Here is a 27,540-nt window from a genome sequence, read left to right as displayed (position 1 = left end):
TAACTAATTTAATGGTGAGATTGGGCAATGTCTCACAGAGGTTTCACCTGTCGACTGGCATGTCCTATGTCTGTTATCACACGGTAAATAAATAACTAGTGGGTTAGCGACTCTCAGTAACAACTCCAAAGCAACTGACCCCACTAGGTGTTGTTGTAGAACTAAAGAACCAAAATATCTGCAAAAACCTCATGAAGTCCAGTTGTGTTTGCCTCTAAGATTGCCTTCCTGAGCCTGGTTCTACAAAAGAGCTCTTCCTTTTAAAGGGCGTTCTTCCTTCCTACTACTGCCAACTCCTTGCTCAAAGTAGACTATTAAGGTTATCTCTCTCACTTTATGAAGATTTCATCATTCAAAATTAAAGGATTTGAGATGAGTATTCATGCTGTCCTTATAATGTGACTTTCCCCACCGCACTTACAGGCTTTTTTTTTTTTTTTTTAATGTAAACTGGTGAACACCCAGGCTGTCTACAAACATAATCTCATCTGTTTTATTGGAATACAGTACTCAGTTCCTAGTAGTGGTTGCAAATCAATACTCAGTATTCCAGTAAATACTGGAAAAGTCCAATTGATGTGTGTGCATTGTCTTTGGCTGTGACTTAGATAAAGATCAGACTGTAAAAACGCAAGGCGTATCCATCGTGCTACAAATACGACTTGACATAGCGATCACTATCTTAGTGACGGATACACTTTTAGTTTTTATTGAAAAGTTATAACGTTAGTACTGGTTGAGTGGCTTCATTAATACAGATATTTAAGCAGATTTACCCTCTCCTTGTCGGCCTAAATTAGTCGTCTCACTTTTAGCGTAAACGTTTAACGTTAAGCCCAGACGTGTCACGCAGGGGATTTCATTCAAGTAGATTGCGGATGTGACGGCAGTAGCATGACGGTTTGCTCATGCAAAAGTGTACGCTTGTGTGTAACACCAGCGACCGCCGCCGCCGCAAAATAAAAATAATCAAAAAAGGTCGAGGATTTTGAGTGATGTATTTGATTGCTGTTCGTTTTTTATCTGGTAATTTGTTGTTGTTGTTGTTTTTGCTTGCATTGCATCTCTGCCAATTAATTAACATGACTTGGGTTTTTTTTTCCATGAGCAGGAAGTCATTTTTAAAAATTAAGCTCCGCCACCGGTGCGCGCTAAATCTTTGAGCATGCGCTTCTTTTGGTCATTCGATTACCAGCATGCATCAGGAGAACATCTTTTTTTCCCCTGGTGGGTGGGGCTTTTTGAGAGGCGTTGCCGCACAGCAAGGACTCAGGGATTATATACCCTGTGCTGGTCTTCGAGCAGTTTCATACATTGCGCATTTGGAAGCAGATAGGTGCACTGCAGTTTAAGAACAACAACAAAATAATAATATTTCAAGTATTTCAACAAATATCGACTCCGCTATGGCTAGCTACATCCATGTTCCCGACGAGGCTCCCGCTGTGCCCAAAATAGATGTGACAGTTGACGAGAACGACTACAGACCTGGTGCACTGAAACTGATGAAGGAGCTGAGACCAAGCTGGAGGCCGTTCGAGATCAAAATGAAGGTGCGGTTTATTTCATTACACGCACTTTCATTTCATGTGAAATATTTACTGATTTTTACCATAGCTTTTAATTCTCTCACATATCAAGTATTTATAACTTTACCGTTTAAAATAAGGGACGTTAGCTATTAAGGAGTAAACCACTTAAAAACTGTTGCCGATGTTAAATATTTACTGGTGTCGTACATTAACTGTTAACGGTTAAACAGGTGGGATGACTTCAGACTTCATTTTTGTGAGTCGCTACCACCAAACCAGGAAATGAACGCAGTGAATAGTTGATCTTTAAATTTGTATGTCTTATTGTTTGTTTGTTTTTTTTTTTCGTTACACGACACACGCAAAAAAAGGAAGGAAAAAAAAAGAAAACAGAAAGAAAGAAAGAAATTGCAAGTGTACGTTTATGTAGGGACTGCGCTAAAGAACGATTGATTTGACTGCGCAGATGCGGGCTCATAATATCGCCGACGCTAAACTGTTCGCTAGATGTTCTTGTTGCAAGTAAATGTTCATGCTGCTTATCCTTCCCACACACCCTTATGCAGCACACACTTTTATATTGTCCTCACTCAGTGGATGCTGATGCTACGCTGTGTCAGGGTGTGACCGTCAAACCATATTAACCCGTGACACACATATCTGGCTATATTCGGAACACGTTTTAACCGAACAATTCCAGTTTGCAGTTCAAGACATCAGACAACTGCAGCTTTGTGTTTCAATGGCCTGCACTATTAAAAAGATGCTATGCATAATAAAGTGTCATGACGTGGATATTTTCAGTTTACTATATTTATGATTTCACGAATAAAAGGCAGTCGATTGTTTGTTTGATTTTTTTTTAACAGAATGCGTTAACAGTAGTACAGTATTGAAGTATGTATTAAACGTAAGGTTCAGGAAGAAATACTGACTCGAAACGCAACATGACTGTGGGCTATTTACATAAGAGGCTTGATCTAATCTTATGAGAGTGCAAATTGATCTTCCAAAGTTTAACACTTTACGTTACCCTGCAGGATAACAGTGTGACAGGTATACATTACAACTATAAACAGACACCCAGAAAGTGGTATTTTTCCTTTCTGCGAACAAAGTGGAGGTGTTTGGTAAATAGTGAGAATGAAAGCTTGTCAGGGCATCTGCTGTTCTTGCCTGTATTACTCATCAATGAGCTCAAAGTGGGGAGTCAGCAAATGCCAGCCATTGCTATCTAATGGAAAATAAAATTCCTGACAGTCCTGTCATTCTCCGTCAATCCTAGATGGAGTAAACAATTAGGGTTGGTATGCTGACCCCTCAACCTTTACAAAAGTGTTCAGAGATTGTAAAGCGAAAATCAGCCAAAATGACACAACCCAAATTTTTGTAGGATTCCGCTTTGCTTTGCAGTATTTTGCCACTTCTGACGCCTCTCAGAACTTATGTAACACCAAAAAGGTGTGGGCTCTCAGGCTCAGAATTTAAATAGAATCATGTGGACAGTCCCACTTCCTCTAATTGTAGGTGTCAAGTTCAAATTTTGAAGAATGGGACAGATGAAATCCCACTGATTAATCTGTCCTCTGCTCTTGTCTTCCTCTCTGCAGTTTTTCACAGATGGAATAACCAATAAACTGCTTGGCTGCTACGTGGGTGCAACCATGCAGGATGTGGTTCTGGTCCGTATTTATGGCAACAAAACAGAACTGCTGATCGATAGGGAAAATGAGGTGAAGGGTTTCAGAGTACTGCATGCACACTGCTGTGCCCCACGCCTTTACTGTACCTTCAACAATGGCCTGTGCTATGAATTTCTGCAAGGAACTGCACTGGAGCCTGAGCACATTCGCAGCCAGCCTGTTTTTAGGTAAAAAAAAAAAAAATCTTGCTATGCAAAATGGAGCTTCTACAGTGTCACTTGACTGAGTGTTATGTGCTCCACCTTTCACCGCCTACCTGTCTGAGGCTAAAAATAGATTCTGAACAGAGTTGTGCAATACCTGCATCAGTGTTTTGGTTGATTGTATCGGCACATTCTAGGCACCAAATATTAGCCTTTTAGCTGGATGTAGCTTTTTTTTTCTTCCCTTTACAAAAATGACATGAACCATGTGATTGCATGGCTCTCAGTTACAGTCTATAACAACTTGCAGAAAGAGTATGAAGCAGTCAATTCCATTCAGTTAACTGGGAAAAGCCATAAAGACAGCAATTGACTACATCCCAGAAATCAGCTTTTGAGAACAGAATAAGTTCGTTTTCAGTTGTAAGGTTTTTAATTTTTCTTGAAATATACCACGAGTTTAAATAAGACACATTAAATGCTGTTAGCTTTAACTTTAATAACTTTTTGAAAGCAGGTTTTTTTTTTTTTTTTAATAATTACTTACTGACAAGACTGCATAATCTGATCCATAATAAAGTTAAAGCAATTCCCCTCCTTTTATAGCCCATTTTTGTGTTGCTGCTTGCTGTTGTAGTTACAGTCTTCTTGTTTTCTACCTTGCAGGCTCATTGCTAGGCAGCTGGCCAAGTACCACGCCATACACGCCCATAATGGCTGGTTACCCCAGTCTGACCTGTGGCTGAAGATGGGCAAGTACTTTACTCTCATCCCCAAATCCTTCAAGGACCCTGAGCAGAATGCCAGGTGAGACCACATAGATCAAACTTAGTCTGCCAGATCTGTTAGAGAGCTGGTTAGTACTCAGGTTCTCATATGTCTCAAAGTCCCAGTTGAGTTTCACTTCTACTGTCTAAAGAAGTGAAATGCATTTCTTATATTGTTCAGCTCACTTACACTATGTATATGTCCATTTTTTTCACGCATGACTTCAATTGACTGTTTCATATAGGATCAAGAATCAAGAGTTGGCATTGTAACAAAAGTGGTTATGTAATGTTTATTACTACTATTATGTTTAGGTTTTGGTATTTTTAAAGACTTTATTAAGTTCTGAAAATGAATTTGCCACGCCTTTTTATCAGCATGGCGTGATATGACCTCATAGCTTTATCTGTGAGTCACACGATCCCTCAGGTTTTAAAGACAAAACACAGGGATATTTATCAGGTGATCGTATCTGGGGAAGTACGTCAAGTCCTTTGCATAGTTTCAGGACATTTGTTTTGCATTCCCAAGAGACTATGCACGTCTTTCCCTAAGTTTTGCTACATCAATGACCAGCAACCTAGAATAGTAAAGTAGCTCATTTATGGCTTAAAAAAAAAAGAGGGGCTGCGTAACATAAAAATTAGTTATGATTACAGTGTCTCCCTCACGTGCTTTTGCCATTTTGTCTAACAGTAATAGCTGCCTTCAAATCTACTGGCACTTAAAATGAATCCAAAACAAACATTTGCTTTATATGCTGTTCCATGCAGGTCAAGCAAATATTAATACTGTAAGAAATACTATTAAGTTGAGTCGGAGTGTAAGAGGCGTGGCATCTCGAGTCTTGTTTACTGAAGTGTCGGAATGTTTAATGAGCACGGACACTGAATACTCTTCTTTCCAATTTCTTGCCACATTCTACAAATGACAAAGAAAAGGAATTCATTTAACACGAGTCTTTTAAGAATCCAAACAGGAAGTACAGAGCAAAACTCTCTGCCAGTGAGTGTTGTGGGAACAGTGTCTATTTTCTGTTCCTGGTGTTCACGATTTGTGCTTACTGCAGTTTAAGCAGTGAGGCCATTGATAAAAGGCTCTAATGTAACGCCATTAGTTGTAAAGATACAACTGATAGTTTTAATCTCTGATTTTTATTTCTTTTTTTAATTCCTGTAGTGATGCTTAGCCACCTTCTTTATTTGTTTTCTGCTCAGTTTCGTTTTGTCATTCTGGGCTTTACTGACAAGTGTGATGTACGTATTTGCATTTAAATTAACAATACACTACAAAAATAGACTACTTGTACCTATTTGCACCTCATAAAGTGCCACATTTGATTTTCTTGCCTTCTAGTGCCTGTTGTTCTGTTCCTGTTTTCTCCCATACTTCTGTTTCTACCTCTACTTTCAGGTTCCCCATACTGACTTATCCATCTCCATCTCCCATTGAATACTGCTCAAAAAAGTAACACTTTTCAATCAGAGTACAACATCAAGTCAGTTAAACTTCTGGGATGTTGATCTGGTCAGTTAAGTAGCAGAGGTGGCTGTTAAGCAGTCTCAGCTGCTTTGCTGTGAAAGAAATGAACAAAAGAGGGACTGACTGTTTTTGTTGTTTGTTTTTTTTCACTAGTTTTATGTTTGGCTAGGGTTAGCGTCACTGCTGCTATCATGAGGTGATGCCTGGACCGTACAGGGGTTGCACAGGTAGTCCAACTCCTCCAGGATGGCACGTTAATATGTGTCATTACCTGAAGGTTTGGTGTGTCTCTCAGCACCGTCTCAAGAGCATGAAGGAGATTCTGTGAGAGCTGGAGAGGGCCATAGAAAGTCCTTAACCCATCAGCAGGACTGGTATTCACTCCTTTGTGGAAGTAGGAGCAGGATGAGCACTACCAGAACTCTACAAAAAAACCTGAGGTCCTGAAGTCCTTTAGTGGACTCTATGCTCACTGCCCAGCGCCGTGGAGCCCGACTGGCAATTGTATTAGAATACCAGAATTGGCTTGGCAGCAGCACCCTGAAAGCCATTAGGTAGCGAGACAAAGTCCTTGGACCTCACTCCAATAGAATAACTCTTTTGTTTTTAACGTGCTACCCAGTTCGTATCAGTATAGATATAAGCCCCCCCCTCCTCTAAATTGAGATCTGATCTGTGTCCTTTAATTTTTTTTTTTTTGAGCAGTCTATGAATAACTTGGTAACCAACTTGTAAACTCTCTGCCTCTTTCAGGTTGAGCAGGGAGGTTCCCAGCGCACGGAGCCTCAGAGAAGAGCTGTTGTGGCTCCAGCAGAGCTTGTCTGTGCTCGGCTCCCCCGTCGTTCTCTGCCACAACGACCTTCTCTGCAAAAACATCATCTATAACCAGAAGGAAGGTGAGTATGACGGGGTGTAGTCGCATACTTTTCTGTGTGACTGAGTGCGAACTACACTGCTCCCTGTACCCAGATATGATTGCATTAATTAGATGATTTCAACCCTAATCACATGCTACACTCATTGTCAGTGTTTGCATTGGACAGTAGCTGTAGAATTAGAACGGTCAGACAAGACAATCTGTGAGTTTGGCTAAGGCTCTTGATTAAATCATTTCTCCAAAGTCATAGTTATAGTTTATTTATTTATATAGTACATTTAATTACAACAGGAACGTTGACCAAAGTGCTGTACAAGAATACAAAATGCCTAGTAAAAAGTCATGGCTGTTAGGGTAAAAAGTTGTGCAAAGAGAAAAGCCCTGACTCATGGATTTATTCTGTTTTCTAAATTTGTCTAATCTGTCGTTCTAATTCTGTGTTGAAAATACAATTAGAAATGTTATCAGCTTGAAAAGGCAGCATCATTGCATCATGCTACATACATAGTCTGTGTTACTGGCAGCATATGTTTTTGGTGCTATGTTGCCATTTTTGTTGGTGTGAATGTGAAGCAAACAGTCTTCGGGTAAACTTACTTGTGCACTGAGCTACTGCAATTATACCAGCCTATGAATCCAGTGGATTTATGTATGTGGGAGGGGGGTTGTTTAAGAGCTGTCAGCCCCCTCGTCAGTGTGTGACGAGGGGCGAGACCCTTCTTACAGCTCCTTGTGTCTAGCCTTTCTCCCTCAGGAATAACAGCAGAGGCTGTGGCTGCCCCACCCTGCCCCAGGGAGGCAATGGAGAGAGACAGACCTCACACACGGTCGGCTCTGAGGGCCCTCGCATACTCTGCCCACTCCTCAGACTAATCTGGATGAGTTCATGGCAGCAGTAGGAGCCAACTATCTAAACTATCTACCTGTCACCTTCTTTTTGCTACTTGGCCAACAGTTGTCCATCTGACAAACTATTGTTCCTACAGTACTGGTTATTACACACCCGTTTTTATAGGTGTCTTTGCTGTAAGTAACTCTGAGCACCACTCAAATGGCTAAATTTTAAAGCTGCTTTCTGCTTCTCTTCAGTTTTTTTTTTTTTTTTTTTTTTTTTTTTAATTTTGTCAATATTAATCACTAGAAAGAAAAGGACGTGGTGATACAGTATTCTGTATTTTTTTCTGTAAACTAACCCCATGATAAGATCCACACTGAATCCAGGTACAGCTAAAGGTCCATGTTTTGGGATTATTTCATGTGTAATATAGCACAGTGGATTTAAAATGAAGCCCTCAAATGTGGTTCAAGTCTAGACCAACTTTTGTTCATGAGAAATACAGTATGAGTTAAGGTGTTGTTGGCATTTACTACCTAGTTACTTCATTTTTAACAATACATTTCTCACACATTGCTCTAATAGATGCTCCTAATTGCACTAAATGTGTGTTCATCGGCTGGTCATGTCAACAAATTCACTATTTTACTCTTGTGACTGAAAACAATTTAAAGAAAACCACTGAGACTTCTTTGAAATGGGTAAAAAATTGTAGCAATTTTTGGAGGTCTGGCTTAAAAAGTCAAAAAATAATAACGTGTAAGTCATTCTTAGTAATTGTCTTTTCATGGGAATAGTTGACAGTAACAATAAAGAATATAATCTAACTTTCAATAAAAAGATATAACTATAAAGCTTGTGAAAAAACATTTTGCCAGGGCGCTCCTAAAAAAAAAAACTCCTGCATACAAATATATTTCTGAGAGTGTTGCCACTTATAGAACTTGAATAAAATCTGTGTTGCACATCAGGCGAAGGCTGAGCAAGGGAAAAGTTCTAGTGTCACCCGGCTTTGCGTCACAATGCAACACTCAACTCTGCAACATTGCCTGGAGCCTGTACTCTAAAGTTAATTTCTTGTATAGGCATGTAAAAGTTTGGGCACTCAAAATGCATGTTTGTGGAATTACAGAAGCATATTACAATCTTCAATAAGTACTGGATAAAAAGATCTAGTGTAATTGTATCTGCCTCAAACATCCAAACAGAACTAAACCACACGTACAAATGACAACTGTAATGGAATGACACCACAATAAACTCTGGGCCTTTCAGCTCCAAGCAAACTTTATTGTATTTCTGGCTGCGCCCACTCAGTTGTCTAAGGTGTCGTTTTTGTAAATGCAGTTGCTGTCTTATAGTGCACTTACATCCTTTTGTTGAGTTGGCATAAAAAGAAACTGAATGACTTCCATGTCACTTCCTGTCACTTCTGTTCAGCTGTAGATGCTGACTTGAAACCACTTGTCTGCTAACGTGACAGCATAAAAGCTACCACTTCCTGCATTGATAAACAAAAGAGCTGGAAGCGGTCATCTTTTTTTCTTTCTTTCTTGTTTTTTAAGCTGTCGCACACTTATAACAAAGGCTGTATTACATTTTCCTGCTTGTTCCTGTCTCTCGGTCCCAGTCACAGGATCTTTTACTCTCCCCACTCCTCTAACTGTTGCTCAGATTTTTCTTTTTCAAAACAACCAAATCTCTTGACTCTGGCCCAAAGCCCTGTAAGTCTGCAGCTCAGCAGCTAACAGCAAGCCTCTCAGAGCTACTTTGCAGAAGCAGTAGTGATGTTAGGCTATTGGATATTCAGCGGACCAATAGGAAGGGAGTGATGAAGGGGAGTGTTAAGTCAAGGGGTGGTGGTTAGGCTTGATGGAATGGGCGTGAAAGAATGGCTAAAAGACAACTGTGTCAGTGAGAGTGAGCATGTGTGAAAGATGTTTGCCCCAACCTTTTCATCTGCTGCACAGGGGGGCTATAGCCACTGCCCGGAGGTGTTCAGTTGTGTCCCGCTAGGACCCACACGCCGGCTGGTAACCCACCTCAAAGTGTCTTTCTTTGTAGTCCAGCACCAACTCAAAATCTAATGTTCCATACACTAGGGTAAAGAAGCTAGCTAAAGCCAAAAATAATTAGTAGAGTAGAGACATTTTAATTAAAAGTACTGTTAAAAAAAAAAAAAATCTGTATTTGTTAATGTCTCTGTAACAACTGGGCTTGTGAAAGTAAGTGTTTGCATTTTGACTTTGACTGGATGCTTCTCTCTTTGTTCATTGTCTGTGCAGTGAAATCACATTTTCAGCAACCTGCAGATGCACTCACGCAGCACCATATTCTTTGAATTTTACCTTCCATGCTCTTACATCAGATTCCAAATGACAGTAAATATAAGTGCATATATTTTGCAAACCTGGCCTGAAACTGGTGCCTACATTAGCGGCTGTGTGGGATTTTGTGTGCGCACTTGTGTGCGTGTGTGTGTGACTCATACACATCACGAGAATTTGTCTGAAGCTCTCAGTTAAGCTGAGAGTTGTTGCTCCTGTTTGTCTTCAGCCATCATCACTGCTGGTGCGTAGTTTCTTAGAACTTGTAAGTAGACTTGTGCTTGTAAGTACGTGGAACTTGAACTTTCTGAGAGCATGGATCAAATAGTGTGGTTGCTGTACATTTGCTTTGGCTGCTCACCGGCTACTTATTTCACATGTGTGAAATGTCTCTCTTCTTTGTATCTCTTTGTATTTTATTATCTTCCTCCTTTTGTTCCCTGTGCCCCGTTTCCTTGTTTCTGTCTTCAAAGCATAACATTGACTTGGCCATTTTCCTTTTACTCTGTGTTTGTGTCCAAAACAAATGTTCTCTGAGAAGCAGGCTCTGCTCCTTTTCCTTTACCATTTGCACATGTTTCACGTATTACAGCATGCTCTGTACTCTTTGATTTCTGCTAATATGTTCCAGCTGCCTTAAGATTTATAACTCAGCTTTCAAATGAACACAGACATGCACATCTTGATCTTTGTTTCATCAAAATTGTCTGTTCCCCAACACTTCTGCTACATTCAAAATGCAAACTCTTACTCATCAGCCCTTAAAACTAGCTCAGTAACCGTGCCAGTCCAGTTAGGAAGTCAGAAAGATAGGAAATTACATGAAAAACCTTGACATTCTGAGTTATCAAAGGGAAATGCAACATAATCATTGTAATGTCTGCCTCCTCGTGTCTTTGTCTAAATGATGACGCTTCTGTTTCCAGGGAATGTAAAGTTCATTGACTACGAGTACACTGGGTACAATTACCAAGCCTATGACATTGGGAACCATTTCAATGAGTTTGCTGGTAAGTGTAACTGAAACCACTCACATGTGTGAAAGTAATTTGTGTTTGCTGCTTTGCTATGGTATAGATGCACAATATTTACTATTATTTCTGTTTTATAGGCCTGAATGAAGTGGACTATAGTCACTACCCTGGGCGGGACTTTCAGCTTCAGTGGCTGCATTCTTATCTCGAAGCCTATAAGGAACACAAAGGCCAAGGTAGTGCAGTCACTGACAGAGAAGTGGAGAGCCTCTATGTCCAAGTCAACCAGTTTGCCCTGGTAAGTATTTGTAGTTGGTCCGGCGTCATCTACTCAATAATGGATGGATTGGTAGTTGGATGTGAAGTGAACACAACAGACACAGCCTGGCTTCAGTAAAATAATCATTTTAAGCCAAATGTTTGCACTGTTGCAGTAAAGCTGCACCTGGTCTACAGTTTATCAGACCAAGCTGCATTTATTTTTTTATTTTATTTTAGCCTTTCTGGATTAAGTATTTGAGCTACCGTATCACCAGCTTACTATAAATCTGGTATATTAGTGTTAGTGTGAGGGATTGGCCACAAAGGTGCACTTTATATTGTGTCTCTCATCAAATGTTGTTTATCACAAAACAAACTCTGTTAAGAACTCCAACAGTATTCTAGTAATGGTGTCGATCACCCACATTTATTTTGTGTGACTAAACGCACATGTGCTTCGGAGAAAATAATAGGAACCGCCTGCAAAGCAAACTTGTCACTTGAAGTCTCGAACTAGTACAAATATTTACTCTGTAGTTTAAAAAGATAAAATAGTTACCTGAACAGACAAATGTTACTTCTGTATAATTCAGCCTTTCCCCCAAAATGGTCAAAAATAAAGCATTAACATTAGACATTGACCAAGTACAGTGAGGTCCTTAGGGCTTGTTCTGAGTGATTCTCCACACTGTAAGCTGTTGGGTCAGAGTGGTGCATGCTATACAGATCACACAGACATAAACTACCTGCTCTGAATATGAGAGAAGGATGACTGACACACTCACTAATCTAGCCACCACATGGGTAACAATAACTAAAGATAACTTGCAGCCTTGGAGAGACTCGCCGTTGTCCCGTGAGACAGATTCTGCCTTGTTTACTCTAAAGAGGAATAGAGGGCAGTGTGGAGGATGGGCAACTGAAACAATTGTATTTCTGTGTGAGCTGTTTGTAATTGCTGCCATAGGGCCTCCTCTAGTTTTATACGTACTTGTGTGTGTGTGTCATGTTCGATAATTGGAAATGACATGAACCTTTCTCTCTCTCTCTCCTTTTTGCCAAGGCTTCTCATTTTTTCTGGGGTCTCTGGGCTCTGATTCAGGCCAGATTCTCCACCATCGACTTTGACTTCTTGGGGTAAGTTGCCATCTTTAAATAATCTAGCGAGCACACTTTTCTTTGAGCCGTTATATCTTGGTGTGGCAAGCACAATTTAGTAACTTAATCACGTTTAAGAACAAAATGTTAAGCATCCACATGGATATTTCAGGATGTTCTGTTATTTTTGCACTGGCATTTCGTGGTAACATGTCACGTACATATTTATCTCACTGCTGGCACTGCTGCTGTGTGTCTCTACTTTACAATCAGATATGCAGTCCTGCGGTTTAACCAGTATTTCAAGATGAAACCAGAAGCGGCTGCACTAAAATTACCAGAATAAAAGCCCGCACCTCCCTCATCATCATCTCCTCTTCGTCCTCAAACCTGCTCTGCACCTCACACGATGACCTCAGAGTGCCCTTTAGAGGTCCCTGTTGAGAAGAAGCCAGACTCTGAGTCCAGTTTAGTTTCTGAAGATCCCCTCTAAAGTCCACATCCATAAAGACTGAATGGGCAATGATAAACACTGTTAATCAGGATAAAGCCCATACTGTCAACATGGGTGTGTGAAGGACCAATTTTAAGATCCGCTATAATGTGAAGTCCACTTGGTTAAATTTATTTTCATTATCTATTCAGTTGATATTTGCATATCAGCTTATTGTATTTATAAGCAGCTCTTCAGATGGCTCAGCTCTGTCTAAGGCAGAGAAGAAGCATCATGTGAGCAAATACATGGCAACTACCAGCATTATTTTTTGTCTTTCTTTAAAAGTTGTCCAGATATTAATCTGACTGCCTAGACACCTTCCTAATATCACATTCATGGGTAAACCCCCTCAGAACCAGCCAAGTCATAGACCACATTTATGACAACGGGCAAATAAAGCCTGCTTTATTTGCCAAGGAGCCAAGATAAATGGTAGAAAATGCTAACATGGAAAGGTCAGTCCTGTCTCTCGGTCCCATGTGATAGGAGCCACGCCACACCAAAAACACTTGAGGTCTGTCTTGTGATTCTTGTTTTCACCCCCACCCCCTACATTTCCTGTCCATGCATGGGTGGTGCCTAAGAATAGCCATGTAGTAAATGTTTTACTTTGTAAAGGTAGAAAAGGGGGTTTCAGGGGAGCAGCTTGTGTTTACCTCTAAAATCTTCCTTAAATGAAATAGTTGTAGATCATTGAAAAGCCATTTGGTTTGACAGTAGTTCTCACTGTACTTCTAGTTTTGTTACTTTTGACACTTTTGTTAACTTAACACAAAGATACATTTTACTGTAATTTTTACATTCCGCACTTGTAGTACTAGATTGTAAAATTGGTGGATTTCACGTGGTAAGTTAGCAGCGTCCATCCTGATAGGGAAGGATTTGGAGTCTTCGTCAATATTATGAATCACTTTTGTCCTAAAGTTCCAAGGACTAAGCATTTTGTGAACACGTTCTCATTTAGAGGTGTGTGTGACGTGGCCTTGCTGGCTGTCAGATTTTTGAAGCAGAGTTGGCATTTATCATGTTAAATGATGGATGTTAAATGGTATGGAAAAGTGGAATTCTGGTAAAAGAAAGTCAAAATGATTATCTCAGGCTGCCAGTGGAACTTGAAGATAATTTTTAACAGCAATAACTATTGAAGTTGGTAAAGAACTCTTTAAACAAACTGTTTTTAAAAGAATCTTTTAGGAGCTTTTATGAAAACTAAGAAAGCGTAGCTCTCGGCGATTTAACAAGCAGACACCAAAGTGCTGATCGCCGTAAACACTTGCAAGAAAAATGTTTAGAAGAACCTAAGCGTTTCAGATCCCTAAACTGTTTAAATGTGAACATGACCCAGCAACTCTTGCAACTGGTTTTTGTTTAGTCCAAAACAAAATCACACGTTTGCAGAGCTCGGTGAAAGCAGTTATTGACACAAAGTTGTCCACTCATACTCATGCAGTTATAAATACATATAGAAGTGTCAGTCTGCCTTTGTGCCTTTTTTTTTTTTTTTTTAAGTCTTATTTTTCACTCAAAGCAATGAACTTAAAGATTATTACTCTTCTGTTTTTAATTAAGTGTTGCTTTTTTTTTATGCTGGAGGATTAAGATGGATAGATAATAAAATTCTCCTGTTGGACCTAGGGTAAATTAGAAATTCTTGTCTTTTAACCTGTGACTTATAAACCCAACCATCTACTTGGTGGTAAAGGGTTTTTAATTTGCTGGTTTGGATTGTGCTGAGAGAACATTTCTAAAGGGTCTCTCGGAAAGTTGTTTGGAGTATTAAGATAGTAGACAAGACTAAGTGTACAAAAAATCCATCTGAATAATTAAACTGGATGAGTGCATTTTCACTGTATATCGAGTAATCTCTCTAGTCTTTTAACTTGAACCACTACATCTTAGAAATGCATTTATATTTAACATTATTGGAGGGGGAAAGGTTAAACTCTGGCCACTGTAGCATATGTTTATATGTATAACTAACGTAATGATAGCTTTTTTTTTTTTCTCATGTGAATATGTGTACATAGAGGGAGGTTTTTTCTAAGAAATGAATTAAGGTGGAAAAACTGCTCAATGTAAAGAGTGAAACTGGAAAAACTAAATATGCTTAAAAATAAAGTATATTTACATTTATGTCTGCTTTTGTCTTTTTTTTTCTCCCCCTGTGGCTTTAATATTGGACTTGGGGGGGTATATAGCAGGTGTCACTGAATTTTCATTTAAAAGTTCATTTTAATTGAAATCTTACAATTTTGACCTTCCCCTTTCTTATGGGTCATATAGAGTGAAACAGCGCCCCTCTACAAACTGTAAGGGAATGTCAGTTAGCCAGACACACTGAGAAAATGCTGGAAAGGTTTTTTTGTTTTGTTTTTTTTCCTGAAAAGTTGCTTCTCTTTATTTGGTCGTAACGTTTTCAGGGGGAGAAACATTTGGTCATTCATCCAAGTGACATCAAGCGCTAGCATTTCCAGCACCGGTAATCATTAATTTTGCAGTTTTAATCCCTACTTGCATTTTATTTGCCCCAAAAACAGTTATGTACAAAACGACGGAGAACAGGACAGGTCTGTACAAAGACTGACTTGACTTGACTTGAGGAAAAAAATCAAAGGAGTGAAAGAGTCAGACCCATACGAGCATACAGAGTGGAGTAAGGACGTTAGCGTGCTGCCCAACTTCCATCACGCACATATTTATTATTATATGGTCCTAAGTGTGAGTGCATACACTCACAAAATGTTTAGTAACTTCAGATCCCTGCAACAAGCCCAGGTCCAGTTTACTTTGGTGATTTGGACTATTCCATTTCACAGCTGTTGTTACATTTTTTTTTTTTTTTTTTTTTCCTTTGCCTTGGCCTGTACAGGAGACGATCTATTTGTCGTTTCAGGTTGTAGTATTACACAACATTTTCAGATCTTTTTTTTTTTAATTTTTTTATTTTTTGTCCCGTTTGGATCTTTAGCCATCAGAATTGTTGTCTTAAGGCCAAGAAAGATGCCAAGCGGATTTATTTTACCAAGTGGATCATCATGGCCTTGCCATATTGGTCCATTTGATTGACCTTTTATTATAATTATGTATTTATTTTATTTTCAGTTGCTACAAATGGGACAGACATGACTGGGGGATAGGACAGGGAGAAAGAAAGAGAGGGAGAGAAAGAAAACCAGAGGGGAGAAGAGACGGTGAGAAAGGGGGAAAGAAAACAAACAAAACACCTGGATCACCTGTATGGAGGAAAAAAAAAAACAGAAGAGAAAGCAAACAAAAAAAGAGCAACATAATAAAAAAACAACACCATCACAATAAACTAGCTAGCAGTAGATACTGAATATTAAACGATATTGTGCAGCACGCAAGATAGACAGCGCACAATGTGCTTTGAGGCAGCAGCCAAGAAAGGTGTAGTCCGCGTCTGAACACCCGTGTGTACACCTGTGTGGATCAGCATGCTTGTATTCCAAAGGTTTCTCCATGTAACGATCTGCTAGGGAGTGTGGGGAGCCACAGCCCCGTCCACCAGGGTATGAAGCAGGTATGGAGGAGATCCAGGCCCCAGATATCCAGAGGCCCCAGAGTACGAGGAGGACCACCAAAAGGGGGGGAACCGTGCCACCCTCCTGGGAAGAGCTGAGTAGAGCCCCAAACGAGAGGTCACCCAGCAGCTACGGAGCAGAGGCCAGAGGGGTTGCAGTGGCGTGCCCGCGGGCTCTGCCGGCAGCCAGCTGTGCCAGAGAGGACCGAGCTTCAGGCCCATCGTGTGATCTGAACATTTTCAGATCTAATAGAAATAAAATAAGTGTTTCTTAATTCATTCCATTTATTGTCTTTATTTATAACTGGCAGTATTGTTTCATTCTATTATAGATTCTTACAAGATAGAGGCAAAATTGTATTCCATTATGCTTTATTAGCTGCTTCGGTGAAAAACAAATCAACAATGCAAAAAAAAAAACCCCCACTGCAAAACAACATACTGGAAAACAGTTATTCATCACTTGATTGCTTCAGTGGATCTGCGCTCGACAGTGCAGCCTGGGCGGAGTAGTCGAACGCAGATCCACTGAGCTCTCAACACAGACAGCATCGTCAGAAGAAAAGTTGATAAAATAAATTAAAAATTTAGTAATAAATTTAGTATTGTTCGATACATATGCTACCGAACCGAAAGCACTGTATCGAACGGTTCAATACCGATACGAGTATCGTTGCACCCCTACAAAACACATCACCTTTATCAGTGATGCATTTTGATTCACTTGGATTTCACTTAGTTTCTCTGTGTGTAAAAACAAGCCAAACCACATGGAAAAGCTACTGCTGATTTGGGCCAGAGTAAACAAACTATAGGTGTGAAAACACTCTCAGACTTTCCAGGAGCCCTGGACAGTCAGACCTAGCCTCTGTTTGCAGCGTTCTTTCATGCTCTTAAATACCTCTCCATGGTGGTGTCTCACTCCCTTTTCACTTGTTGGTCTTAAGAGTGAGTGGAGGTTTAATCCATTAGTGTGTACTATGTAGTCCAGGCAACATAATGTCATGTTCATATATTTAAAGATAATATAATATTACTTTGACATTTCTTTTGTCTTGTGCAGAGATGGAAAAAAATATTTGAAAGCTACTTAAGAGTTGACATAAAGATGTCCACAAGATGGCGACACAACCCACTAAAAGAAAGTACCCACATAGCTCCTCCAGGCTGGCAGAAAGCTCACCACAGGGTACAGAAATAATCCCATTCAGCATTTATTATTTGTGATATTAATGCCTATTAGCATAGATTTCTATATTTAAAACAAAGGCATCTCAGTAATATGCCTTGTGTTGAACATCTACACTCAAATGTACAGGAAAATAGGACATTTCCTTTTTCTTTTCTTTTTTTTTTTTTATGTCTTTTCCTGTCTGGAAGCACTTGCAATCAAATTTATGATCTGATTGCACTAGTGTGGCAAACACATTTCGCTTTTCTGAGATGTTTTCTATAAGTTCTCTATAGGCTCCTCTTGTTCAGGGTTTATCTGCTTATTTCCTCATTTCAATTTGTGTTATTTCAGTTATTACATTATATGTAGTATATTCTGTGACAATGTCTAAGGTAGGACAGACAGGAGAAAGGGGGGGGAGGGGGGGCACAGTAAATAGAAATACACAGCGTATCGCCCACTGCCACATCTGTAAGAAGAAAACAAACATTCAACACCTGGAGTGCAAAAATTAAAAAGCGCACAGGTACATAAATTAACGATCTTCTTGTGGTGTGTGTGTGTGTATCTGTGTGTGAGATACACACGTGTGTGAGAGAGAAAGATGGAGTATGTTTGTGTCTTTGACATGAAATGTGGGTGGGAAGCTGCAATAACGCCACCTAGGAGCCAGAAGCAGACAGAAATGGATCCGGGAGAACCCGGCCATCCGAAGCCCCCAAGAGTACTGAAGACCTCAGGCCACACATCTCAGCGATATCTGCGTATCTGCGGGGCATGGAAAGATCAGGGTCCCAGTGTTCTAGGAGCCCAAGAACCACACTGTTTGTATTTGGTCACTCACTTACCCACTAATGACACAGAGACACATATATCACACATGCACACACATTGACCCTCCCCTTTGAGGTGCCAGCAAGCAGATGCCCCCCGAATAAGCAGTGAACTGAGACGCTGCCAGAGCATCGCATCAAACCACCTGTAGACCTCCGTACCGGGCAGGGTGTATGAAACGGGTGCAGGAAGATGCTGACCATCCCCACTAAGTAATAGAATTGATCAGTGGGGACCAGAGGGAAACAAATTCATCCAGTTAGTTTTGTGAGGAGGCAGACGTTCTCTCCAGATAGTGTGATCTAGAAGTAAATTTCTTTATTGAACAATACATAAAATGTTTTTGGATTTCCAGTTCATGAGCATAGGTTTCTTAGCGATGCATAAGGCAGTATCTATTTCACATATGTCACCTATAATGCACAGCTTGGGTGAGGTTGGGATACAATGACTAGACCATGTGGATAGGTAGGGTGTGCAGACCCATATAACATGCATATAGTTGTGAGCAGAGTTGTCTTTGCAATGGGTGCATGTATTTGAGTGTGTGAGACCCATTTGGAACAACCGTTCTCCTATATAGTTTGTTCTGTAGACAATTTTATATTGTAAGTTGTAAGTTGGGGATTTCAGTTATTTTGAAGGTGTTCAGACAGTTTTGATCCGGACTGATGGAAAGATCTCGCTCCCAATTTATGGTTGGGAGGGGAAATAATTCATTAGTTTTAAATAAAAGTTAACTTTTTTTTTTGATCACCATTTGAGGTTACAAATATTTATTTATTTTACCCAAGACTGATATGAATCTTTAATAGGGCTGTCAAAATTGAGAGCAAACAAAACAACTGCTATAATGCCCTCTGCTATCTTAGTTTAATTGGTCACATGACTGCACCGTGTGACTAACATGCGTCATTGTTTTAGAAAGTCTCCGTTTTCGCTGTCCACACTGCGACGTGAAAGCACCGTTTTGAAATATATGCGTTTCGGGAGCGTTTTCAAAACGTTGCGTTTTCCATCAGCGAAAATTGCCGTTTCAGTGTGGGCAGGAGGCCAAAACGGAGAGAAAACGATGACGTAGCCTAAGTGAGATTGTAAGTAGTGTACTGGTGAAAAAAAGGTGTGATCCCTGACAGTTGGGTGATGTGAGCGCCAAGCACCGCAAAGAGCAAAATCATCCATGTATTGTTTAAGAATATCTGCCATCAGTTCAAATAAACATAAGTGAACTTAAATCAACTGAAATTAAGTTCAACATGCACACAGCTACACTGATCTGGTCCTTTTCCCTGAACACCTGTGTTCATCTGCTTAAATAGTTCATTTACGCCTGGACTATTTCATTAGGTAGGTGAGACAAACATTTCTATACTCAAACCTATACTCTCCTTCCTAGCGGTAAAACTCTGCAGTGTATAGTCGATACATATTACAACAAATCTATTTCTCCATAAACACACTCTAAAATCAGCTTTATTAAATTACCAATATTCTCCCCCTTCTTCACCTGGTCACTTCCTGTGACCTCAGATTAGCCAGGAAGCTATAAATACAGGAAGTGAAACTATATTTCCTCTTGTTCCTGGAACACAGGTAGGTAAGGTGAGTTCAAACTAAACCAATTAACAGGTGAAATAAATAACATGTTAACTTAACAAACTTTTGTCAGAATTGATTTAAACCAATATGTTGTGTTATATAATCTGTAAAAGTGTAAAACATAAACAAACCCAGGATATTAGATGTTTGCCTACTACAGAATACATATGAGATATGGCTAAATCAAAAACAAGAATGTTGACTAATACTACGGACAAATGGTGTTCTCATCCGCTTTGTTGCAAACCTCTTTTCCCTGGAACCAACTCCATGTGTGACAAACCTCAGTGTGATCATGTTTAAACTAATTATTGGAGTGTTGAATGTTTCCTAAAGTTCAGTGATAGTTTGAGTACCTAAAATCAAATATGATAACAACAAAAAAACAAAACGAAAACAGGCTGTGGCTGATTAAACTGGGTGTTATTTGAGCTATGTAGACATTTCTATTAGTGGTAAAGGAGAGCAAAGTAGAACGAGGAGTTGTCTGTATATACAGATTACCCCAGTTAATACAGCCATGGTGTGGTGTTTTGGTTGCGATAAAGCGGGTCGTTGACGTACAGTTTATCGACTGTGATGACAGCTTGGGAGCCTCCTTGGATGAAATTCTCTCGGATCGGGAACTGGGCTCTGCGTCTCTCCAGGATCTCTTTTGGAAACTGGTCGTTCACGCTGAAGTCATTCTCAGCCAGCGGACTGGCCATCGGCACCATTGCCGGGGCCGGTGGAGATTTTTCATTTTTATGGGCTGATGGGGTTTTTTTCCCGTAACGGTATAAACACTGAAAGGTGGTGGATTGGCCAGATGCTGGGAGATGTGTAAAAATAAGTCAGTTGTTTGGTGGTGGCTATTGTGGAGCTTATACAGATTCAGTAACATTAGCAAGTGGTGGAGGCCAGCAGATGCAACACGCTGGCAGGTGGATGACGGAAAGGCAGGAGGAGCAGAGACCCGAGGCAGTGAACTGAACTTCAGGTAAGAAGTTATGACCTGCAGTCTATCTGGGTCAGATATAAACCAAGTTTAGGTGGAGTTTGTTTTCGTTGCGCTGACTTTTTACAGTCAGTTACAATAACTCGTACTGCGTACTAGCTAGCATGACGGAGTTTCTATACAGCTGGGTGGGTGCTATGAAGTTACTGATAGTGAACTTTATTCATAAGGTTAATTAATAGAGTTGCCGTCCCGTATCCAGAGAAAATATTATGCGTTTCGTATTGAGCTGAAAAGGAACAGTTTGTCCCGTACTTCAGCTAGAATGGAAAAAGACACAAAGCTGGAGTTATTCTGTGCCTTTACGCTGTCAGCTGCTTCTTCTTCTCTCATTCTCTCCCCCTCCCTCTCCTGTTGCTACTTCAATCATGAAACTGATCAATGATCAGCTGATCGGCTTTTGTGTCTTGTTTGTTTATCGCCCACTTTGCACCAGAAAAAGGAAACCAGTGGATGTAGCGCTAAACAACAGCATGATCAGCTGTTAAGCTTGATCAGCTGTTGTTAGAATTTATTTAATTTTACTTTCTAGTATCAGCTGAGGTTATCTGGTGAGAGGGAAGCACAAAGAAATACTTTTCTTTCTTATTCTCATTTAAAATGTCTCGTTTTTATTAAATAATTATCTGAATCATACAACCAAAGTTTTTATCTGATGTAAAATGCATAGAAATCATACATATACCAACAAGACTGTGTACGTCACTGTCACAACAGCGTCTGTTTTCATTCAAAGGCTTTATGGCTTTTCCTGTAATACCTGGTGGGCCGGTCTCTAGTCAAAATGCCCGGGCCGATTTTTTTTTTTTTTTTGTCCCAGTCCAGCCCTGCTCTCAGCTCCTGGCTGTGGCTTTTCACCAGCTCTTTCTGTTTGAAGTGTTCGCAATTGGCCATGATCAGTCTGGGTCGACTTCCCAAATGATGGACATGATGAAAAGTGATGTTTTCAGCAACGGCCTCCGGGAGTTTCAGGTAAGTCTGACTCACCATTGTTTCCGGGTCGTCTTCTGTCTTCTCTGGTAGTTTCTTTGACAGTTTCATTGATTTTTAACATTTTCTTCAGAGAGTCAGACCATTCCCTCTGTGACACACTCTTCACTCTTTGAAGGTGGCGTTTTCAGCACCAAGTGTTTCGACCTGCTGCTGGCTGAACTCCACGGACTCACGCGTGCGTGAAAATCTTTATGGAGGATTTCCAAGAGGGCCCGGCATGCATCAAAGCTGGACAGTTTTTGTTTTGTTATTTTAATCTATGGACATCAAAATATTCACCATGTCGTTGTTTTGTGGTGAAGCTCACTCAGGTTAGTCTCAGGATTGTGTTCGTTTGCTGCTGAAGGGAGTCTGCACCTTGTTACCTGGTTTCCCCATAACAACTTGCTCGCAACACTCGCTAATATGCGGCTGCAAACTGTCCAGGTCTTCTTTGCGGTTGTCCAGAATGGTGAAGTTGGTTGGAATGCAAGTACAATTCCTATTGTTGTAAACTTAAAAGCTGTCAATGAATAGACTTGGCAGAGAAAAGAAATTATGGTTGAAATGTTCTCAATGACGCACCGTGCTCGGTGTTGCCAAGATTTTGCTGTGTCTCTCATTACTATAGAATAGCTTCTCCTCACTTACCCGTCTCACTTACCTGTCACTTCCTCCAAATGGTGAGTTTCTGAGGAAAACACCACATTGAAATAGGCTTTGACTGCTTTGCACCACTGAGCTTTGGAGACAGCAGTTGGTTATGCAGCCAATTTTAGTTCTATAATTAATAATGAAATGGACAAAGGATATAACTTATTTAATAAGTGGCTAATTGAACACTATAAGCAGGGATTCTGTGATGTGTTTAGTACTGTGCAGAACTGTAAAGATGAGCAGTGAACACACAAACTTTTAATAGTGCATATGTTTACAGTAACCCAAGAGTTAAATTAGAAACTCAGTCATGCCTCACACCCCAAAACCAAACAAGTAATTTCTTACCATTCTCTTGAAGCAAATCAGGCCTGCCTTTCGTCTCCCTAATGCGAGCACTGTCTTATGCAGTCGAACAATTACAACAGCGCATTATCCAACTCGCTGACTGTAATTCAATTAACTTCCTCCCCCTGGCTTCATCCACCCAGATAATACACACATTAATTAACAACAGAATCCAATATCGCCTGTTCTGCGCCTCCACTTATTTTCATTTCCCATAAAAAGGTCATAGCAGCCACTTCCAGCTGAAGACAATTAGTGTAAGTGCGTAGTAATAGATTACACTTGTATATCACCAAGACCCACGCGTCTGTGACAGGGAGTGGTGAAGTAAGCCTGTTGGTAGTCAGAGGCTATGGCCTGGGAGGAGAGAAATGCTGACACAGCTGTGATGTGCATCCATCAGAGGTGTCATTTCGCCAAACTCATAAAGCCAAATCTCCATGGAGTGGATTTTTAACAACAATTTCATGCTTCAGTTAAATGGAAAAAGTCTGGTTGCTTTCTTCAGCATTTCTCAAGATTAGGGATGAGAATCGAGAACGGATCCCTGTAGAGAACCAGTTATCACTAGTTAAAATCTTGGGATTGTTAGTCACCTTGCCTATTGATCCAGCTTATAGGTTTCACTTCCACTTGAGCTGCAGTCAGCTGATAGTCTGTGTGTTGTAGGAGGAAAACAGTGGTGCAGTCTGGATGTGGAAATGTGATATTTAATGTTTGTATTATTTAAATTTGGTTATACTTCATTTAGATGTATATTTAACTTGACAGTGAAATGGCTTCAAAAACAAGAAAAAGAATAGCTATAAAAAGATTCAAGTATTTGTTCTACACTATACATGAAAGTGCAGAATCATATTCAGAAATAACAACGTTAAACAGTAACTTAACAGAGTTCCTTGGATACTCAGTGCTATAATATCTACAGTTAAAATTCCAGATGTTGCATCATCACTATCAACTGATGTTCAAACTGAAATGACTTAAATATTCTGACTTGAATGCCACTGACTTGAACAGTGGCATTCCATCAGGGGCAAGCACGGCCGTCAATACTTGCCCGTCAATACTTGCCCAATGAAACATACATAACTTAAAGCCTACTAAGTAAAAGCAATCTCTCTCTTTCCATCTCAAACACAATTCTGTAATAAAGCTTTTCCCATTACCTGTTCAAGTGTGAGCCATTGGAATATGGAACATAGATTCTGTTGTTTTCGTGAGTGTGTCCGTATCCTGCTTACAAACTAGTGGCAAGCAACCTTTTTTGGAGGGTTTTGGTGCATGTACGTTGTAGACTAGTCTCTGGTCTTTGACAGGAAACTTATGGGAGACTAGTGCACTAGACAAGCTGCTCCTGGCTGTGCTTTTACTGCTCTGAGAACTAGATGTGTGGAAACGTAGGTACCATAGCATTCCAAGTAAAAGGCCCCGCCATGATTCATCATAACCGATAAGTTTTACTGTATGTTAAATAAAACTTTTAATAACTCCTTTAGCACATTATCATGGAATTATGATAGAGAGGGAAACATGTCTAGTTTAACAAACAGGCAAGTTGAACAGGTGCTGGCTCCACCAGTATTTTCAGGTTAACATCTCCGATATATCACTTGGTTGACTGAAGGTTCAAAGTTTACCCAGCTGTTTTGCTAACACACCAACTTAAGTTTTGTATTAATATTTTAAAAGAAAGCATTCTTAGTACCCTGTGTAAACCTGTGAGAAACTAAGTACATCTTTAGTGCTTCTATAAGACTTAAGAGGGCAAGTAGCTAATCAAATGCACATTATTAACTGACCATTGACAAATGTACTATCTCTAAAAGCAGATGTTTTGGCAGTTTGTTTGTCTGGAACATTCAGGTGTTTGTTAACTCAATGACACAATCTTCCCAAGAACGTCATTTAGCAAATTAAATCTTACAATTCATAACAGTATAGTTAGAAAACCTCTGAACAAGTATATCTGCCCAGCGTTTAAAGCTTGGCTGAAATTGGGCCATACAACAGGACAATGATCCCAAGTGTATCTTTACATTTACAGCAGAATTGTTGAAAAAGAAAAGAATCAAGATGCTGCAATGGCTCTGCGCCCCCACACACACACTCTATTTCTGGAATTCTACAATGGTTTAAGTCCTATAGGCAGGCTAAGCTCTATTGGGTGGCCAACGCTGACACCTGTAAATTCCAATTAGCCATTGCAGGTGCCAGAGTACAATATAGAAATATGACCAGCTTCCTTTTATATCTGCAGCTCAAAAGAAGATGGTACACATTTCACCTCAACCATCTTCTTGAAGATGCCTAAAACAAAGAGACAAGAAAGCAGACACAAAAGCAATCGCACATCAGTGGATTGGTATTGAGGGGCGGGGGGTAGGGTCAGGGCAGTCTCAGTCATCCCTATTCAAAGCAGCAACCTAATTACCAGAGGAGAGGGAAACAGTAATTAGCAGCGAGTCTCACCTCGTTAATCACAAAGGGCTCCTTCGCTCTATTTATATCTGATTAATGGCTTGCTTAAGCATGGCGAGATATTTATGTTTCTGTTAATTGTGTGCAGCTTGTATCCTCCTCTCAGTGCGCTCCTGCGTGTTCACACCCCCCAACAGATACACACACTGACACACCTCCACTACACCTACCACATCTCATTACTACTCACTGTCTGCAACAACAGTCAGAGCTGTCTAAAGACTGTAATTTGTTTCGTACCTGATTTGTTTCATAGTTATAATTAGCCTATTAGCCTGGCTACCTTTCCTGCATTTCCTGCAGCTGTAACAAGGGAAGCCCCTTTTTTCACCTTTGTGTTCTTGTTTTGGATATACTGGTGCCGCTCGGTGAACTTGGCTACACTTAAGACGAGGTAGAAGCACAATATCACGTGAAACTGTAAGCAGGCAGGGATTTTGTGATTTCAGGTTATTACCTTTGTTTATTTTTCTACATCCAAACACTGTTTGTGCAAGCCAAAACATAACCCTCATTTTACTGTGGAGGCACGAATGAGGGATAACCAGGGAAGGTGAGTAAAGGATGTTGACAACGCCACCTGTGGAGAGAGTTACACCCCAGGAAAGATTTTTATAGCCAATGTAGATGTTACACTGGCTACCAAGACCCACAGGCTCGTTATTAACAGCAGAGGTGAGGCAGATCAGTTTTACGAATCAAAATTTATTTAGAAAAACTGCTAAAAGCATAGAACTGTAAAATCAGAGAAGTTCTTAAGGTAGCAGGGCTGAGTCTGCAAGACTGTTAATTAAAACACTTTATTAACAATTAACAATGATTAAAACGGTGCTACCCTAGTAAAACAACAACTCGATAAACTAAACAAAATGGTGGAGACCAAACCTACAGAGAGGAGTGCCCAAGGGTGCCACCAATTACTCACCTGTGTAGTTCCACTGCAAAACTCACTGTCACTCACACTGAAATCTAAATGGTGCAATCTACCTATGTACACTCTCATGCACCAGGGAGGGGATTCCACCTCACGTGCCTAGCCCCTCAACAGGTGGCCGCACCTCCACTAAAGCAATGAAACAACAAAACATTAAACAAATTAGTAAAAGACATATACATAAAGCAAATACACCCTAAGTTACAGTTCTATATAAAAGTATGATTAAAATGTATAAAGCAATTCTGAGTAAAAGACCATAAAACCAGAAGTCAGTCGAGGCCAGTCTATAAATGTTTGTAAGACGATAACAGGCCACAACGAGACAAAACAAGACAGCAGCAGTATGGCACAATCCTGTAACAAAAAGAGGGAAAGAGTCGTCAAGGTCCACCCTACTATATGCCACAGTATAACAAACACAAGAGTCCTACTCACCACTCTCTGAAGGGCAATACTAAAATGAGCAGCTTTCCTGAGGAGCTCTGCAGTGCTTAAGCTGCCTAATACTCTCAACCACCTTGGATGGGAAAAGACTGCCAAATGCCTCCATGTGGTAGTGAAGGCAGCTGTTTCGTATAGGGCCTCTAATTATCAGCTGGGAAGGTGTGGATGTTAGTGCTGCATTCGTGGACACCACGTAAAATCCTACCCCAAAATCTACTTCACTAAATTACAGAAAGCACAAAACACACTGGCATCTAAAATTATGGTTTAACAATAGGAGCTTTTGCATAGTTTTAGTGAGTGCTGGAGGTAGTACCAGTCATTCCCAGAAGTCTGTTGTAGGGTCTTTTTCTGGATAAGAGGAACTTTGAGTGTATTGCGAGTATACTTGATTGTTCATGTGCATACAAATTTTAGTAACTGCAGCAACGCCATATGTCATATAAACATTGGTAATGCATCACTTTGGAATTTGTATTAGCAATGTGAATGCAAACAGGAAAAACCTTGGAATGTATGCAGTTCCCTGAAGACCTACCTCGGTGACTATTTACCTCTAAATGGTCCCCACATTTGTTAAATATATAATTTCCCATTGGTTGTAAAATTTGAGGGTCTGTTCTCATTATTTTCAATATACTCCAAAACAAAAATAAAGTTTGTGTTCCTCAAAAAAGTTTTCAGTCCCCCAACAAAGCTAATAATGGGCTGAAATATGCAAATCCACCAGTGCAATAACATTTTCACCAAATGTGTATTTTTAAGGTCTAATTTCAGCTGTGGTATATTCAGCCATGACCACGCTGCACTTCACTTCCTTTAGAAGTTTCTTACAACAGCGTAAGTGCTGGTGTGTCACATCAGAGCACAGAACACTTTGAACGAAAAGTAAGGCGTGCGATATAATATGTGCATGTCACTACTACCGTGTTTCTACTTGCCTTTGGTCGTGTAGCAAAGGCCAGTGCTCCCCAAGTATCCTGCACACTTGTGGCATCCCGTGACTGTGCACTGAGCGCCACTGATTCAACCACACAGCTTCTTTCAATGTCGTGATTGC

The 27,540-nt window shown here is 40.2% G+C and overlaps 1 protein-coding gene and 2 long non-coding RNA genes across 3 annotated transcripts; 2 read left to right on the top strand and 1 right to left on the bottom strand.

The window, feature by feature from the left end:
• Positions 1-1,255: 1,255 nt before the first annotated feature.
• Positions 1,256-14,019, top strand: etnk1 (ethanolamine kinase 1). Its single transcript, XM_040035599.1, has 8 exons — positions 1,256-1,553; positions 3,143-3,402; positions 4,045-4,185; positions 6,382-6,524; positions 10,594-10,677; positions 10,779-10,939; positions 11,966-12,039; positions 12,274-14,019. Exons 1-8 carry the CDS (start codon positions 1,407-1,409, stop codon positions 12,344-12,346), a joined length of 1,083 nt encoding a protein of 360 aa, XP_039891533.1. The 5' UTR covers positions 1,256-1,406; the 3' UTR covers positions 12,347-14,019.
• Positions 14,020-21,442: 7,423 nt separating this feature from the next.
• On the top strand, positions 21,443-22,741 carry LOC120735866. The gene is made up of 2 exons (XR_005696360.1): positions 21,443-21,613; positions 21,750-22,741. It is a non-coding gene; the product is annotated as an uncharacterized LOC120735866 (long non-coding RNA).
• A 1,408-nt stretch (positions 22,742-24,149) lies between these two features.
• LOC120735867 lies at positions 24,150-26,109 on the bottom strand. Its single transcript, XR_005696361.1, has 3 exons — positions 26,025-26,109; positions 25,557-25,679; positions 24,150-24,928 (listed from the first exon to the last, which is right to left on the bottom strand). It is a non-coding gene; the product is annotated as an uncharacterized LOC120735867 (long non-coding RNA).
• Between the last annotated feature and the right edge of the window lie 1,431 nt (positions 26,110-27,540).

Source organism: Simochromis diagramma, unplaced genomic scaffold (assembly GCF_900408965.1).
Source record: "Simochromis diagramma unplaced genomic scaffold, fSimDia1.1 OVJJ01000816.1, whole genome shotgun sequence".
Taxonomy (NCBI): Eukaryota; Metazoa; Chordata; class Actinopteri; order Cichliformes; family Cichlidae; genus Simochromis; species Simochromis diagramma.
This window is presented reverse-complemented; position numbering and strand designations above follow the sequence as displayed.